At 42.5% G+C, this 19,262-nt stretch overlaps 1 protein-coding gene across 1 annotated transcript in view; it reads left to right on the top strand.

The window, feature by feature from the left end:
- FAXC (failed axon connections homolog, metaxin like GST domain containing) overlaps positions 1–19,262 on the top strand; it is a gene marked incomplete at its 5' end in the record, with an annotated part of 70,470 nt that overhangs the window by 12,002 nt on the left and 39,206 nt on the right. The window contains one exon of the mRNA XM_079716462.1: positions 10,296–10,492. Within this exon, the coding sequence (XP_079572588.1) occupies positions 10,296–10,492 (197 nt within the window). The remainder of the gene's footprint in view (positions 1–10,295; positions 10,493–19,262) is intronic.

Raw genomic sequence — 19,262 nt, 5'->3', positions numbered from 1 at the left:
CAGCATTTGTTGTTTGTAGATTTTCTGATGATACCCATTCTAATTGGTGTGAGGTGATACCTCATTGTAGTTTTGATTTGCATTTCTCTAATAATTAGTGATGTTGAGCAGCTTTTCATGTGCTTCTTGGCCATCTGTATGTCTTTTTTGGAGAAATGTCTATTTAGGTCTTCTGCCCATTTTTGGATTGGGTTGTTTGTTCATTTAATATTGAGCTGCATGAGCTGTTTGTATATTTTGGAAATTAATCCTTTGTCCGTTGATTCATTTGCAAATATTTTCTCGCATTCTGAGGGTTGTCTTTTCATCTTGTTTATGGTTTCCTTTGCTGTGCAAAAGCTTTGAAGTTCCATTAGGTCCCATTTGTTTATTTTTGTTTTTATTTCCATTACTCTAGGAGGTGGATCAAAAAAGATCTTGCTGTGGTTTATGTCAAAGAGTGTTCTTCCTATGTTTTCCTCTAAGAGTTTTATAGTGTCCGGTCTTGTATTTAGGTCTCTAATCCATTTTGATTTTATTTTTGTGTATGGTGTTAGGGAGTGTTCTAATTTCATTCTTTTACATGTAGCTGTCCAGTTTTCCCAGCACCACTTACTGAAGAGACTGTCTTTTCTCCATTGTATATCCTTGCCCTCCTTTGTCATAGATTAGTTGACCATATGTGCGTGGGTTTACCTCTGGGCTTTCTATCTTGTTCCATTGATCTATGTTTTTGTTTCTTTGCCAGTACCATATCGTCTTGATTACTGTAGCTTTATAGTATAGTCTGAAGTCAGGGCGTCTGATTCCTCCAGCTCCATTTTCTTCCCTCAAGACTGCTTTGGCTTTTCAGGGACTTTTGTGTCTCCATACAAATTTTAAGATTTTTTGTTCTAGTTCCGTTAAAAAATGCCATTGGTAATTTGATAAGGATTGCACTGAATCTGTAGATTGCTTTGGGTAGTATAGTCATTTTCACAATATTGATTCTTCCAATCCAAGAACATGGTATATCTCTCCATCTGTTGGTATCATCATTAATTTCTTTCATCAGTGTCTTATAGTTTTCTGCATACAGGTCTTTTGTCTCCCTAGGTAGGTTTATTCCTAGGTATTTTATTCTTTTTGTTGCAGTGGTAAATGGGAGTGTTTCCTTAATTTCTCTTTTAGATTTTTCATCATTAGTGTAAAGGAAAGCAAGAGATTTCTGTGCATTAATTTTTTTTTTTTCTTTTTTTTTTTTTTTTTGTGGTACACGGGCCTCTCACTGTTGTGGCCTCTCCCGTTGTGGAGCACAGGCTCCGGACACGCAGGCTCAGCGGCCATGGCTCATGGGCCTAGCCGCTCCGCGGCATGTGGGATCTTCCCGGACTGGGGCACAAACCCGTGTCCCCTGCATCGGCAGGCGGACTCTCAACCACTGCGCCAACAGGGAAGCCCCTGTGCATTAATTTTGTATCCTGCAACTTTAACAGATGCATTGATTAGCTCTAGTCGTTTTCTGGTGGCATCTTTAGGATGCTCTATGTATAGTATCATGTCAAATGCAAACAATGACATTTTTACTTCTTCTTTTCCAATTTATATTCCTTTTATTTCTTTTTCTTCTCTGATTGCCGTGGCTAGGACTTCCAACACTATGTTGAATAATAGTGGCAAGAGTGGACATCCTTGTCTTGTTCCTGATCTTAGAGGAAATGCTTTCAGTTTTTCATCATTGCGAATGATGTTTGCTGTGGTTTTGTCGTATATGGCCTTTAATATGTTGAGGTAGGTTCCCTCTATGCCCACTTTCTGGAGAGTTTTATCATAAATGGGTGTTGAATTTTGTCAAAAACTTTCTGCATCTATTGAGATGATCATATGGTTTTTATTCTTCAATTTGTTAATATGCTGTATCACATTGATTGATTTGCATATATTGAAGAATCCTTGCATCCCTGGGACAAATCCCACTTGATCATGGTGTATGATGCTTTTAATGTGTTGTTGGATTCTGTTTTCTAGTATTTTGTTGAGAATTTTTGCATCTATATTCATCAGTGATATTGGTCTGTAATTTTCTTTTTTTGTAGCATCTTTGTCTGGTTTTGGTATCAGGGTGATGGTGGCCTCATAGAATGAGTTTGGGAGTGTTCCTTCCTCTGCAATTTTTTGGAAGAGTTTCAGAAGGATGGGTGTTAGCTCTTCTCTAAATGTTTGATAGAATTCCCCTGTGAAGTCATCTGGTCCTGGACTTTTGTTTGTTGGAAGATTTTTAATCATGGTTTCAATTTCATTCCTTGTGATTGGTCTGTTCATATTTTCTGTTTCTTCCTGGTTCAGTCTTGGAAGGTTATACCTTTCTAAGAATTTGTCCATTTCTTCCAGGTTGTCCATTTTATTGGCATAGAGTTGCCTGTAGTAGTCTCTTAGGATGCTTTGTATTTCTTTGGTGTCTGTTGTAACTTCTCCTTTTTCATTTCTAATTTTATTGATTTGAGTCCTCTCCCTCTTTTTCTTGATGAGTCTGGCTAATGGTTTATGAATTTTGTTTATCTTCTCAAAGAACCAGCTTTTAGTTTTATTGATCTTTGCTATTGTTTTCTTTGTTTCTATTTCATTTATTTCTGCTCTGATCGTTATGATTTCTTTCCTTCTGCTAACTTTGTGTTTTGTTTGTTCTTCTTTCTCTAGTTCGCTTAAGTGTAAGGTTAGATTATTTATTTGAGATTTTTCTTGTTTCTTGGGGTAGGCTTGTATAGCTATAAACTTCCGTCTTAGAACTGCTTCTGCTGCATCCCATAGGTTTTGGATCATGGTGTTTTCATTGTCATTTGTCTCTAGGTATTTTTTGATTTCTTCTTTGATTTCTTCAGTGATCTCTTGGTTATTTAGTAACGTATTGTTTAGCCTCCATGTGTTTATGTTTTTTTCCCTGTAATTCATTTCTAATTTCATAGCATTGTGGTCAGAAAAGATGCTTGATATGATTTCAATTTTCTTAAATTTACTGAGGCTTGATTTGTGACCGTGACCCAATATGTGATGTATCCTGGAGAATGTTCCGTGTGCACCTGAGAAGAAAGTGTAATCTGCTGTTTTTGGATGGAATGTCCCATAAATATCAATTAAATCTATCTGGTCTATTGTGTCATTTAAAGCTTCTGTTTCCTTATTTATTTTCCTTTTGGATGATCTGTCCATTGGTGTAAGTGAGGTGTTAAAGTCCCCCACTATTATTGTGTTACTGTCGATTTCCTGTTTTATAGCTGTTAGCAGTTACCTTATGTATTGTACCTATGTTGGGTGCAAATATATTTATACTTGTTATATCTTCTTCTTGGATTGATCCCTTGATCATTATGTAGTGTCCTTCCTTGTCTCTTGTAACATTCTTTATTTTAAAGTCTATTTTATCTGATCTGAGTATTGCTACTCCAGCTTTCTTTTGACTTCCATTTGCATGGAATATCTTTTCCCATCCCCTCACTTTCAGTCTGAATGTGTCCCTAGGTCTGAAGTGGGTCTCTTGTAGACAGCGTAGGTATGGGTCTTGTTTTTGTATCCATTCAGTGAGCCTGTGTCTTTTGGTTGGAGCGTTTAATCCATTAACATTTGAGGTAATTATCAATATTTATCTCCCTGTGACCATTTTCTGAATTGTTTTGGGTTTGTTTTTGTAGGTCCTTTCCTTCTCTTGTGTTTCCCACTTAAGAGAAGTTCCTTTAGCAATTGTTGTGGAGCTGGTTTGGTGGTGCTGAATTCTCTTAGCTTTTGCTTGTCTGTAAAGCTTTTGATTTCTCCATCAAATCTGAATGAGATCCTTGCCGAGTAGAGTAATCTTGGTTGTAGGTTCTTCCCTTTCATCACTTTAAGTATATCATGCCACCCCCTTCTGGCTTGTAGAGTTTCTGCTGATAAATCAGCTGTTAACCTTATGGGAGTTCCCTTGTATGTTATTTATCGTTTTTCCCTTGCTGCTTTCAATAATTTTTCTTTGTCTTTAATTTTTGCCAATTTGATTACTATGTGTCTTGGCGTGTTTCTCCTTGGGTGTATCCTGTATGGGTCTCGCTACGCTTCCTGGACTTGGGTGGCTGTTTCCTTTCCCATTTTAGGGAGGTTTTTGACTGTAATCTCTTCAAATATTTTCTTGGGTCCTTTCTCTCTCTCTTCTCCTTCTGGGACCCCTATAATGTGAATGTTGTTGAGTTTCATGTTGCCCCAGAGGTCTCTTAGGCTGTCTTCATTTCTTTTCATTCTTTTTTCTTTATTCTGTTCCGCAGCAGTGAATTCCACCATTCTATCTTCCAGTGCACTTATCTGTTCTTCTGCCTCATTTACTCTATTGATTCCTTCTAGTGTCGTTTTCATTTCAGTTATTGTATTGTTCATATTTGTTTGTCTGTTCTTTAATTCTTCTAGGTCTTTGTTAAACATTTCTTGCATCTTCTTGATCTTTGCCTCCATTGTTTTTCCGAGGTCCTGGATCATCTTCACTATCATTATTCTGAATTCTTTTTGTGGAAGGTTGCCTGTCTCCACTTCATTTAGTTTTTTTTCTGGGGTTTTATCTTGTTCCTTCATCTGCTACATAGCCCTCTGCCTTTTCATCTTGTCTGTCTTTCTGTGAATGTGCTTTTCGTTCTATAGGCTGCAGGATTGTAGTTCTTCTTGCTTCTACTGTCCGCCCTCTGGTGGATGAGGCTATCTAAGAGGCTTGTGCAAGTTTCCTAATGGGAGGGACTGGTGGTGGGTAGAGCTGACTGTTGCTCTGGTGGGCAGAGCTCAGTAAAACGTTAATCCACTTGACTGCTGATGCATGGGGCTGGGTTCCCTCCCTGTTGGTTGTTTGACCTGAGGCAACCCAACACTGGAGCCTACCTGGGCTCCTTGGTGGGGCTATTGGCAGACTCTGGGAGGGCTCATGCCAAGGAGTACTTCCCAGAACTTCTGCTGCCAGTGTTCTTGTCCCCACGGTGAGCCACAGCCACCCCGCCTCTGTAGGAGACCCTCCAACACTAGCAGGTAGGTCTGGTTCAGTCTCCTATGGGGTCACTGCACTTTCCCCTGGGTCCTGATGCTCACACTACTTTGTGTGTGCCCTCCAAGAATGGAGTCTCTGTTTCCCCCAGTCCTGTCAAAGTCCTGCAACAAATCCCACTAGCCTTCAAAGTCTGATTCTCTAGGAATTCCTCCTCCCGTTGCCAGACCCCCAGGTTGGAAAGCCTGATGTGGGGCTCAGAACCCTCACTCCAGTGTGTGGACTTCTGTGGTATAAGTGTTCTCCAGTCTGTGAGTCACCCACCCAGCGGTTATGGGATTTGATTTTGCTGTGATTGTGCCCCTTCTACCGTCTTATTGTGGCTTCTCCTTTGTCTTTGGATGTGGGGTATCTTTTTTGGTGAGTTCCAGTGTCTTCCTGTCGATGATTGTCCAGCAGTTAGTTGTGATTCTGGTGTTCTTGCAAGAGGGAGTGAGAGCACGTCCTTCTACTCCACCATCTTGGTTCCAATCTCGCAATCCTCCCTTTCTTGCGCAAGGATTAAATTAGGCTTTTACATGTTAAGATTGAAAAATCATGATTTATTTAACATTTTGAATATAGAAGCTAAAAATAGGTATTGTGAGGTTACGAGGTTAGGAAACAGAAGCTGGTCTTTCCCCTAACTTCTGATGTTCTATGTATTTGCTGTTTTTGTCTGGGCACTACCTCCACCATCTTTTTGTTTCGGAATTTTTCTAAGCTACAGACAAGTTAAAAGAATAATACAATGAACATCCATATACTCTTCACCTAGATTCGCCAATTGTCAGCATGTTGCCTTCTTTCCTTTATTTCTCTTTATATATACCTTTATGAACAATTTTTTTGATGCAACATTTGAACATAAGCTGTAAGAATCATGACAGTTCTCCCCTCAATTCCTCAGCATGCATCTCCAAAAAAGAAGGACATTCTTCTACAAAACTACTTGTAAAGGGAAGTCCTCAGAGTCTTCCTTCCTGTGTAGGGAAAACCAGTTCCTCCCTACTGTGTGTTTCTCCCCATGAGTATCGTTTACTACTCACATGAAACACTTCATTTCTAACACTTAGGGTCAGATGTGTGGAGGCTTTTCCCCGCACCAAGTGATTCACTGACACCAGCTGGACATCCTACAATTTAATTCAATTCTGACACCACCCACAGATAGTGTCAGATCCCACACGTTAAGGACTCAGTCCCAAAAGACTGCCCCCTCTCCCCGACCCCCAGATGCCAGCTGCAAGCCCAGATTGTCACCTGTGCTTCTGACCAACCGACTGTAGATCAGAGGTTCTAATGACCCCTCCTTAGGTCTGATTAATTTGCTAGAGCAGCTCACAGAACTCATGGAAACAATTACTTACATTTACCAGTTTATTAGAGGATATGATAAAAGATACAGATGAGCAGCCAGATGAAGAGTGAGGTTTGGGAGGGTCCTGATTGTAGGAGCTTCTGTCCCTGTGGAGTTGAGGGTGTCACCTTCCCAGTGTGATGGTGTTCACCAACCTGGTAGCTCTCCAAACCCGATACTTTGGGGATTTTGTGGAGGCTTCCTCATGTAGAGACGATCAGTTGATAACTCCATGTCCAAGCCCTCTCTCCTCTCTGGAGGACGGGGGAGGGGTTTGAAAGCGCTAAGCTTCTATTTGCGACTTGGTCTTTCTGGTGACCAGCTCACCCAGGCGCCTCCTCAGACTCACCTCCTTAGAACAAGCGGTGCTCCTAGTGCTCCTGTCACTTAGGAATGTGTAAGGGCTTTAGGAGCTCTGTGCTGGGAACCAGGGGCAGAGACTAATGCCTGTATTTCTTATTCACAATAGTGGTTGCGTGAATTTTTTTTTTTTTTTCGGTACGCGGGCCTCTCACTGTTGTGGCCTCTCCCGTTGCGGAGCACAGGCTCCGGATGTGCAGGCTCAGCGGCCATGGCTCATGGGCCTAGCCGCTCGGCGGCATGTGGGATCTTCCCGGACCGGGGCACGAACCCGTGTCACCTGCATCGGCAGGCGGACTCTCAACCACTGCGCCACCAGGGAAGCCTGCGTGAATTTTTTTCAACGTGTTATAATCCACAAAAGTTGCTCAAAGGATCTCAAATTTAGCCAGTGGGAGACCTTTCAAGATGGTTCCAGAGGTGCAGTGAATGTAATGGGTATAAATTTAGCTGAAAAGTTGGGGATGCTGTGCCCAGTGTAGCATGTCAGTTTCCCAAGACTCTGGGATTTTCTTTTAAGGCCTCAAGTTCTCCATTTTGAAATGGTGATGGTAATGTTAATACTTCTGATGAAGGCACTCTGTCAAACACTTGGTGTGCATTTTCTCATTTAATTCAAGCAACTGTTATTATCCCCATTATATAGATGAGCCCAGGGGGGATTAAGGGAGACCAGGGAGGTCCAAGGTCACAGAGTGACTAAATGAGGGAGCCAGATTTTTAAACCCAAAGCCTATTGCTTTCACTGCTGTGCTAATAATGTAGTGTAAGTGTAGATGCATTCAACTCACCTAGGACAGACTTGCAGGGGGAAACATCAGCTTGGAAAAGAGGTAAAGAGGATTTACCTCTTCATCTTTCTTCTTCAAATTACTTTCAGAAACTACTCTAGGTGGGCCAGTCAGACCCCAATTGCTTAGATAAAAATAGACCAGGAGTTCTTTAGTATATTTAAGGAAGTTAAGGAAAATCAAGTATTATTTAAAAATTATATATATTTATTTAAAAAATAATATAACCACATTCAGAAAAATTGAAATTCATGGAAAAAGATCACCTGGCTCTCACACATAGTTTTGACAATTACTTTGGACATTTTTATGTTTCTTTTTAAAAATATTTTTTGAATTCATCTAATTTTTAGATATACTCATAGTATCTCTAAAATGTTGTCTCCTGCTTTTTTTATCCAGTAAGCAAAAAAAAAATTTTGATAATGAAAACCTACTAGAACTTTCATTCCCGTAAGAGTTCATCACTGATTTTTATTACCCCAATTAAAAAAATGGTCTAGATAAAAATGTACCAAGTCCTCAGGGAAGGAATGGACTAGAGGGAAGGGCAGATGTATAAACAGCAATTCTGAAAGGGGAGGGGAATATACACTGCACAGTGGAAGCATGGAGGAAAGGCAGATAATGGTTGTGCCTTGAGGAAATGGTTCACCAGCAAGGTGAAATTCCAACTGAAGTTTTTAGGATGGATAGGACTTTCAGAGGACGGGCAAAAGGATTCCTGTACAAGGTACGGGAGTGTACAAAGTCAGAGAGATGGCAGGACTTTGACTTGGTTAGGGGTAGGCAGTTGGAATTCAGGAAATCAGAGGCACTGGCACAGTGAGGCTGGGCAGGTGGGTGGCAACTAGATGGTATGGGCCTAGACCGCTTTGTGAAGGGGATTAGACTAGACCCATTAAAGTCGTTGGGTAATTTTGAGCAGCAGAGGTCCTGCATCTCATTTGCACTACAGACAGTTCCCTCTGATGTCAGCGTGCAGGATAGAATCCATCTGTGAACGACTAGAGTCTAGAAGGGGATGTGGAAGGAGGATCTGGGTGGTATCAAGAGCAGTCTGAAGCAGATACTATGTTATATGGTAAATTCACATCTTTAGTGTACAAATTATAAAGATGTCAGATGTACTAGCAACTTTTAAAACTTGACATTTCTCAACATCAGGAGTAATGTCTAGGGCTGCCATGTATAGTTGTGCAGGTTGTTCACTGCACAACAGTGCCTGGCCAAGGAGTGGGGGCAAAATCTGGACCCACCTCTTGCCAAGCTGTGAATCCTGGCATGGACTGTATCCACCCAGAGGAGGCTCCATTTTCCAAATTGCACAAAAACAATATGGCTAGCAGCAGCCCGCAAAACTCCCTTTTCCAGGTTTAGGACTAGAATGAATTTCTTTAGAATAATCAATGAGATAAGAAATCAAGACACCAAGAGTCAGAGAACAGTTAAAGTCCCCATTGTTCTCTACCAAATTCATTGTGTGTGTATCAATAGTTCATTCCTTTTTATTGCTGAGTAGTATTCCATGGTAAGGTTATACCAGAATTTGTTTATTCATTTACCTCTTGATGAGCATTTGATTTTTTTCCCTGTTTTTGACAATTGCAAATAAAGCTTCTATGAACATTTGTGTACAAGTCTTTGCATGGACATATGCTTTCTTTTCTCTTGGGTAAATACCTAGGAGTGAAATGGCTGGATTGAGTGGCAGGTGTGTACTTCACGTTTTAAGAAACTGTCACATGGTTTCAAAGTGGTTGTGCCGTTTTACTTTCCCACCAGCAATATTTGAGAGTTCAGTTTCCTCCACAGGAGCCAACACTTGCTATTAGCCCACAGTATCTGAACTATCGACTTGTATGAAGTATGAGGAAGAGTTTGTAATAATCTGATTAATTTAGTCTGTGTAGGCCACCCAAAAATGGATTCAGATTTAAAACTCAACTTTGGGTTCTACACAATCCAAATTTACTGAGAAAAGGGACTGAGTAAATGCAATCATTACCACAGAATTCCCTCCATCAGCATGGTTAAGATCTTTTAATATAGTGAGAAGATGTTGCTCTGTCATTCTCAGTGTCTATGAAGTGTGCGACTCCACCTCCACCTCCCCACCCAACCCCATTCTGGGATCAGAATCCCCTCTGAGACACTGTAAGCTTCTAGTGTGGGTGTGAATCAAAGGGAGCTTGTCAAAAACACAGATTTCTGGGCACTTTTCCCTGGATTCTGATCCAGTGATCTGGGTGGGGGCCCAGGAATCTGCATTTTCACAGGCACTGGAGTTAAGTCTGTTGGACACACTTTGGTACACCTAACTTATAATTTCTGGGACCACTTGTTTGCAGTGTAGTGGTATTAAGCATTTGCAAGTGTAAGCTACTGGGTTTCAAGTGAGGTTTTTGATCAGTAGCCTGGTCAGTACAAGCCTCCTCATGGTTTATGTTTACTTTTTGCATTTTTGGGTTGTTCATATATTATAACTAGACTGACTCTTACCAGGATCAGGATCATTTCAACACCTCCCTTCCTCCCTGCTCTTTTTTTTTTTTTTTTTTTAAACAGTAAGCCAGAACCCGTGATAAAATCTATGGGAGTAAAGTACTATTTTCATGTGAGACAAATCTTTTTTTTTAAGAGTAACTACTCATTCCCTCAAGAGTTTATATGCTGAGTTCATTCACTTGAATAGTGCAGCCACTATCAAATATGCCGTTGGAATATTTGTTTCTGTTAATCATACAGTGAAGTTTAAATAAAACATTGCTTTTCTCTTTTTAAAATTTACTTTGCTTAGAACTATTTTGGTGGAAAGCTCTCTGCTCAAGGGAAAATGCCTTGGATTGAATATAATCATGAAAAAGTTTCTGGGACAGAATTCATAATTGACTTTCTGGAAGAGAAACTTGGAGTGAATTTAAACAAAAACCTTGGTCCTCATGAAAGAGCCATCTCCAGGGCAGTGACTAAGATGGTGGAGGAGCATTTCTATTGGTGAGTCCCCGCGGGCGCCTGGGTGGGTGTCCAGGGCCTGTCCCTATCACTTGGAGTAAGCTAAGTTGTTTCACTTTTCAGACACTCCCCCCACCCTCCGCCTTTTCCAAAGTGTTCTACATTCTGACTGACTTAGGGGTCAAAGTTACGACTGTTAAGTTTCTAGGTATCTAGAGCAGGGTTGACATTTTCTGTGGAGGCCCAGCTAGTGCATATTTTAGGCTTTTCGAGCCATATGTGTCTGTGGCAACTACTCAACTCTGCAGTTTTAGTGCAAAAGCAGCCTCAGATTGTACACACATGAGTAAGTGTGACTGTGTTTCAATAAAACAACAAAAGCACTGAAATTTGAATTTCATTTAATACGAAATACTATTCTTTTGATTTTTTTTCCCTCAACCATTTACAAATATGAAAACTTCTTAGCCCATGGGCTATATAGTTGGCTGACCCCTGATCTAAGTCACTGAGGTGAGGGAGATATTTCAGTAGACTGGGCTTTTTACCAGTACAAACTGCTGAATTAAAGTGATAGTACATCAGATACCCAGAGGAGGGAACAGAAGACTAAGGCAGGACAGAAGTCTCAGGTGACATAAATTAAGCAAGCTTTGGCAGAGTATCGTCAGTTTTCCTTGGATGACAAGAGCTTCTCTATGATCCAGAAGTAAAGCATACGACTATTTTCTGAGCAACTTGGCCCTGATTGGCTGACTGCTGGCCTGTACTTTGCTGATTGGCTGACTCCTATCCTGTACCTTGCCTTGATTGGCTGACTCCCAGCCCTTATTCTCTGAGTACGAAGCGTACCACACACTGTGTGGATGAGGTAGGTACCCCTGTGCTGCACCTGGCGTGCTGGCTGTGACATCGCCTGAGTTAAGCAGACTTGGTTCTTCTTGCTTTACAAGCTCATTGATATGTGGGTTTCTTCATTTTCTTTCATCCGTCTTCTGGAGTTTTAGCATCTTTCTATACACTCCAATAGATAAGAGACGTTTTCTCCCTGATTTCTGCACTTTATCTTGTTCCAAAGATTTAATAAAAAATTGCCGAGCCCACTTTTTTTGGCATTAATTGTTACTCCTGGGTTATTGCTCACCGAGTAGCTTTTACCTCTTCCACCAAGGGATTCACTCACTGTGGGGTTGATTGTAGAAGGTTTTTTGCCATCACATTCCTATTTCATCCATTCAGCTCTCTTTCTAAATGGAAAACTTGTCTCTTGGATTTTGTGACCATCTGTTGTTCTTTTTCTTTTTCCACTTTCAGTTCTTGCTCACTTTATTCCAGGGCTGACCTGAAGCACCACTTTCTTCCCCTTCTCACTGCAGAGGGTGGGAGGAAGGAGGGAACCAGACAGAGAGTGGAGTCAGGGGTGCAGATCAGCCTGGGAGTGATCACAGACTCCGTGTGCCCAGAGTGAACTCGGGTCTGTTCCTTATAATACCTGTGGAGAGCTGCTGGCCCTCCCCTCTCAAAGAGTGCAGGGGTTGCAGTGTGGACCAAAATGCATGAGTGCAGGTGTCATGCTTAGTCTCAGGGAAAAACCTTTGAGGGACACGGTCGTCTCACCTGCTTGCCAGGTTCCAGTCCCCGCTTTGCAGCGATCAGGGAAATGAAGAACCAGCACAGGCACGCAAGCCCTCGGTGTCTTCCGTTGCTGAGGCCCCCGTCAGAGTGCTACATCGTTTAATGGATGGGCCCGTTAATGTGGAGAGCTAGCACTTTGTCAGCTGCCTGAAAAGCCGAAAACCTTACATTTAAGTTGGTATTTTTCTACACTCTTTGTTTTCTGTAGTGGTTCATAAAATTTATATTCAAGTTAGAAAGACTTTGATCCAGCTAGGTTCCCAAGTACCACCCATCACTGCTTCTTGCTCTGGGTATTAGTGACATTTTATATATGTTTACTCTCCGGTAGAAGTTCATCTCCTGCTCTTCCCTTCCGTTCTCTTCCTAATGAGAGGGTCCCTGCTAACGAGATGGGGTGTGGTGGGGAGGGGTGGGAGGGAGAGTTGGGAGGTGGTACCCTGGTGGGGAAGAATCTTAATTTTACAGACTACAAACCCCCAAGTGCTTGGGAAGTTGCTTAGGTCATTTGTAGATTCTTCTCTCTCTCTCTTTTTTTTTTTTTTTTTTGCGGTACGCGGGCCTCTCACTGTTGTGGCCTCTCCCGTCGCGGAGCACAGGCTCCGGACGCGCAGGCTCAGCGGCCACGGCTCACGGGCCCAGCCGCTCCGCGGCACGCGGGATCCTCCCTGACCAGGGCACGAACTGGCGTCCCCTGCATCGGCAGGCGGACTCTCAACCACTGCGCCACCAGGGAAGCCCCTTCTCTTTTTTTAATTAAAAAAAAAAATACTTTTTTGGGGTTAGCTACTGTTTCTCATTTGTGTCTCAAGGGTTAATTTGAGGAACAGATAGTGAAGGTGGGAGGTCAGGTCTTGGCTGAGATATAAATATCCAGTGAACTTACAAAAAAAAATCCTAATTCCTCCAATTTCTTTTAGTCTCTAGTAGCGGAAGGAAAAACAAACTTTCTCTGTTTCATAAACTTTCCAAACCTTTAGCCAACTTCTTGCTTTGGGGAGATCCTGAACAGGCTTTCCTGAGAGCTCTAAATCCCAGGGGAGAAAAGACACACACACACACACACACACACACACACACACACACACACACACACACACACACACACACACACACACACACACACACACCCCTCCCAGCCCCACACTGCCCGTGCAACCCATGGTAAGAAAATGTGTACCTGCGGAAACCGGGGGCCAGCATAGGGAACTGACCACAATATGTAGGAAAATATTACAACTATGAGCTTTCCATGAGAGCTTGTTAAATTCTGACCACCAACATGCTCTAAGGTTGTGTTTGTACTTACAGAAGTGGAAGAGGTGGAATCAATTGTTTGACTCAGTTGATTCAATTATCTGGAGTTTTCAGATATGTTTATTTTGGTCTGAAACTTTAAAAATACTCCACATGTGATTTTCTGAAAAGCAAAGACATTGGAAGGCTGTCATTATATAACATCACATAATTCTGAAGCTCTGAGTTAGGTCTGTTCAAATAAGCACACTCAGCTATAAAGTGGTTTTTCCTGAACTTGAAATCCATACACATGAATTATACAGCTATTATTGAAGATGATACTTTGTTCCACTGGATGCTCAAGTTAGATCTAATGCAGGGAAGCCGGTGTACAGCGAAGTCTGATTACTGGAATGAAATTTGAGTTTTGGTAACAGAAGCTATAGCTGCTTCTGTGTGACATACTGCCCCCTTGTGGACACTACTGAGTGTCTTGAGCGCCTTCCAACCCCATAGGGACGTGTGCAGGGCACCGTCGTCAAACTATCTATAGCCATAACAGTTTTACCCATAAAAATATAGGGGTTAGAATAGAGGATTCAAATTCATTTTTAGGTTGGCCATAATTTTTAAATTTTGATTTTTGGCTTTTGGTGAATGGGAGAGATGGGATGCTTTAATGAAATGACTTACCCAAGATCTCCTTCTCTAAAAGCCAGGAGACACTCTCTCCCTGATTACAGCTCAGTTGATGTGGTCCCTTCTCCTTTCTTTTTTTTGTCCCCCTCCACCCTTACTTTTAGATGTAGTGAGGACCCCTGTTTGGAGAGGCTAATCTAATGCCTGTGAAACGTGGTGAAATTACAGAAGCAGATCATATGCTCTCGCACCCTTGAGCATTTAGAGTACAAGTGAAAGATGGTAAGGATGTTGCATGACCCAGAAAAAGGCGTTCTCATGGTTGGGAAGGCCGTATGCTAAGACTCATTCGTCAGACAGTAGTTTGCCATGGTTTGCAGTTTCTCACATGTGTACTAATAGTCATTTCTGCTATGGGCCAGGCCTCATGTTAGGTTATAATGAGGGATATCATCATTAAAACATCAGAGGTCTGCTTTTGTTTCCTGCCTTCCTCATCTGCTTTAAAAAGGTTTGAGCAGGATTTACTCTTCTGTTTGAAGATAATCAATATGGAAAAAAGAAAAAACCTCTTTGACCTCCTTTTGTAGGAGAGACCAGATACACCAGTTGCGATAACGAAAATGAGTATCAACTTCCTGAGAGAGGCTCTCAGAATGAGAAATTGTTTTCATTGCTCCACCTGGTCTAGTTTCCGAATTGGCCTTCCCCATCCTGTCCAGTTAGTAATTCATGATGCCTTGTGCAGTGGGCCTCTTCCCAGCGGAGAGTGAAGAGGCAGGTCCCGGAGGAGAACGGTGGCCGCCCCGTCCTCTTCATCCTCCATAGGCATCTCTCTCTCCATTTCCCTGTGTAAAGACTGTCAGCCCGTAGAAACACTACTTAGCAGAGGCTGGCTCAGAAGTGAAGGCTTCTCATTCAGTCCATAATTCATTCTTTCAGCAAACTTAGTGAATGGATGACTACCAGTAGCTGACACTGTGCTGGATGGGGGCCGGGAAGCAAGGTGACGAGATGCTGTCCCTGTCCTCAGATGGCTCCCAGGGGAGGGAGGCACCCAGCTTGCATAGTGGCCAGCGCCGGGGGAGCGTTTGAAGAACCGAGGCCAGGCAACCGGCACCTGCCGGAGCGATGAGGGGAAAGCTTCCTGAGGAGACGGTGCCACAGCAGAATCTAGGGCCAGCTAGGGTGGCAGGCGAAGGGGCCAGGTGGGAGGGGAAGATGAGGATGTCCAGGCAGAGGGGGCAGCAATCTGCCAAAGTTCAGAGGCAAGAAAGGGGTGTCTGGGCGGGGGGCATGTGTTATTCTGTGTGGTGGGTGCACGGGAGGCGATGCAAGTTTTGGGGTCTGGCTGTGGGAGGGATGGGAGGCTGGCGTGCCAAGCTAAGCAGCTATGGGGATTTAATGAATGACTGAGAGGCAACGAGGTGCCATTCGATTTGTGTTTTAGGAGGCTTTTTGTGGCTGCCTTGGGGGAAATGGATTCAAGGAGGGCCTTGAGGGGCTGTCAGGAGACCTGCAAGGAGGCCACTGGTCCTCAGGGTTGAGCAGTGATGCAGCCTGCACTGCAGTGTTAACTGAGGTGGAGAAAAGGGCAAAGCCACAGGGTGACGGGCTCTCAGGAGTGAGGCGTGGGGAGTGGTGAACAGGAACTCCTGGGGTTCTTTCTGGTTTGGGTGAAGAGTAGCAGAATTGGAGGGAAGGGAGAGGATGGATCCCACTTTGGAAATGTCGGTTTGAGCTCCCGAGGCTCCTTCACCTGGATCCATGGACCTCAGGGCAGAGGTCTCATGGGCAGTCCTCACTTTGAAATCATGAATGTGAAAATTAGATCACCCTATGAGTGACGTGTAAGAAGCTGGAAGGAATAAAGAGAAAAATCTTGGCAACATGGAATAGGTGAGAGGAAAAGCAGTAGAGACATAAGCTAAGGGAGAATTCTAAGAGGATGATAGTGTTGGCTGCTGCTGAGAGTTCAAGAAAGATAAAGATGGAAAGAAAATGTATTTGAACTTTGCAATAAGAAGGGATTGTTGACTTGGACAAGAGTGGTTTCGGTGGAGGAGTGGGGATGGAAGACCCACCACGTGGAGAGTTTTCAGGAAGCTTGAGTGTGGGAGGACATGGATTAGTGGTTGTTATGATATGGAAGCATGCATGAGTGATGTCTTTGACCTGTAGAAATTGACCTGACATTGTCGTTTATACACACTTTATGGGGCTTGACCCTGGAAGAGCCTGCCTGGCCTTCATTTGCTTCTCTTCCCTGATACTGGTCTGTAATTTGGGGCACAGGGGGTGAAAGAGAGGAAAGAAATAGAGAGCAGGGTGGGAAAGAGAAGGGAAGAAGGCCAGACGGTTTCTGAGGTTACTTTTAGCTGCAAAATTCTGAATCAACCCAGTGTTTCTTCTGTGCCCTGCATCCGACCTGCTAACGCAGGTGGAGAACCTTACACCATTGCATCGGGGCCGGGAGGTGCTTCTCTTCCCTGCTCGGCTGTGAGGCCCGGACAGCAGCTGCCCCTTCCCTCCCCACCTGCCCCTCTAACCCGTTCATCTTCTCAGACTCTCTTCCCAGTGCTCCGTGCTCGTCTTCTGCCTGCGCCCTCATTTCCTGCTCTCAGAGGAGACCAAGTTCATCAGGGGGGAACCTGGATCCCCTCTGCAGCCCCTCACATCTCCATCTCACAGAGAGCGGTGTCCCTACTTCTCTCCAAGCTGGCCCTTCCAGCCTGGCCGTCTAGTCTTCTCACTTACCCTTGAACTAGGTTTCTTCCAAACCACTCCTTTACCCTAGAAACTTTCTTAGGCGACCTCAAACTCCTCTCACAGCCTTGAAACTGCCTCCGCCATGCCCCTGCCCATAAATTCTTTCTCTTGAGTCTAAACCTATCTCGTGAATTCGCAACCTTCGGGACATCCTCCCTTGGAGGTTCCGTGGAACCTTCAAATGCAACAGGTTAATTCATCTGTCGTCACCTAAATCTGTCCTGCCTCGTGTATGCTGGTACTGGTTACCATCCACTCCGACCATCAGCCTGGGAGATGACTTCCTCTGTGGTTTCTCCACTTCCGGTCCTTTCCTCACCTTGCCACGCATCTGATTATGTTTCTCGTCTGCTTAAAACCTTTTGGTGGTTAAACTTTGCTTTCTGAATAAATCTTAGCACCCTTTGCATCAGACCCCTCCTGAGCCAATCCTTGCCCACCCTTCTAGCTTCAACTCTTACAAGCTCCCTCAGGCATCCCGGACCCCAGCCGCCCGTCCTGAAGTTCTTGCAGTTCATAGAGCAGCCAGGGCTCTTCATGCACATGCCTTCTGCTTCTGCTTCATGCTGGTGAACTTCTGCTCATTCTTCAAGATCAGCTGTGCTTGTGATAAAGCCCGTGCAGTTTGTCTACAAAGAATGTATTCTTTTTCACATCAACCTGTCCGTTTAGAGCCACCATATTCCTCATTTTTACACTTTACATGCTTCCTGAATGCTATCATTACCTGGTCATACTTAACTTAGGATAATTTAGTTTTATTCCCAGATCACTGACTTCCAAAATAATCAAGGATGGTCTAGGCCTTTTATTGTGAATTTAGATCTAGTACAGTTAGAATCAAAGTGCTGATTATTCTGAAGAAATTTGAAAGTTGACACCCTCATGACTGCAGGTATAAAAAGAAGAGCAAATAGAAAAGCGTTTTGTTTGCATGTTTATAAAGAATCTATTAGAATAAATGAAATCTTTTATATCAAAAGTGTTATTGACTCACTGCATATTAATTAGTCACCATTGCAATGTACTTTTTCCTCTTGTCAGTCAAAATTTCTTTCCTCCTCAATACTTTATTTTGAGATCCTTACAAAAAGAGGTACACAAATATTTCTAACAAGATTTGTAAGCATCTTTTAAAAAGCTAGTAAAGAAGAGTTGTGGTTATAATACAGAGCATGTTGAAATTGGTTGTGGGACTTTTCAGTAAAAATCAGGAAGGCTTAAAAAAATGAGAGAAATCTTTTTTTTTTCTTATTTTCATACTCAGGAAAGAGCACTGAAAAGAATAGAACTATATAAAATGATCAAAATTTCAGGGCCTTATTTTCCGCTTTTGTTTCTTTTTCTTGAGGTGGAAAGTAGCTACAGTTGGCTATCAACCCTTGCGTTCTCTCTGTAAAAAATATTTTAATTCCTCTGATGTTTTCCAAGTGACCATTACTGCTGTATCAACCGACAGTGGGAGTAGGGATGACTCCAGTACAGCTTTTATTGCTCACTGTAAGGAAAAGCTAAAACATCTTCCGCCTGTATGCCTATAGCTACGTTTTTCTTAGCCTTCAGTAGGAAAACCTTTTAATTTCTACCTACCAACACTATGAACCATAAAAACATTCCTACAATTGCCCAGGTTCAGAGAACAAACTCAGCAAAGGCCTGGGTATTGCAACCAGCATAGCACATGAGCAGTGAATAGCTGCTTAGCTGTCCACACATACCACGCAGGAGCCCCTGGACAGGTGGGTGTCTGCCATGAGCACCACCCAGATGGGAAGACTGATCCAACCAAGTTCCTTTGGTGTTCATGCTCACCCTAGGGTCCTGGAGAACAAACCGAAGCAGAGAGCTGCCTTTCTGGAGAATGAATCATTTATGTACTATTTGTAATTTATATGGTTTATAGTAAACATAGACAGCTATACCTATTCTCTGATCCTGTCAAAAAGACAAAAAGATTTCTTTTTAAAAAATCCTTTCATATCAGGAAATATAAAATGCATAGTCAAAGTGTACAAGACAAAAATGTGCAGCTTAATTAATTAACACAGAGCATAAAAAAGAATAATGACATTTGCAGTAACATGGAAGGACCTAGAGATTATCACACCAAGTGAACTAAGCCAGACAGAGAAAGACAAGTATCATATGATATCGCTTATACGTGAAATCTAAAAAAAATGATACAAATGAACTTATTTACAAAACAGAAATAGACTCACAGACATAGAAAATAAACATGATTATCAAAGGAGAGGAGGGATAAATTAGGAGTTAGGGATTAAGATACACACACTACTATATATAACATAGATAACCAACAAGGACCTACTGTATAGCACAGGGAACTAAATTCAATATCTTGTAATAACCTATAATGGAAGAGAATGTAAAAAAAGAATACATGTATATAAGTATATATATATATATTTATAAAACTGAATCACTTTGCTGTACACCTGAAACTAACACAACATTGTAAATCAACTATATTTCCATAAAAGTTAAAAAAAAAAAACCCCACAGAGCGCAG

This window comes from Hyperoodon ampullatus (genome assembly GCF_949752795.1).
Source record: "Hyperoodon ampullatus genome assembly, chromosome: 12".
Lineage (NCBI taxonomy): Eukaryota > Metazoa > Chordata > Mammalia > Artiodactyla > Ziphiidae > Hyperoodon > Hyperoodon ampullatus.
This window is presented reverse-complemented; position numbering and strand designations above follow the sequence as displayed.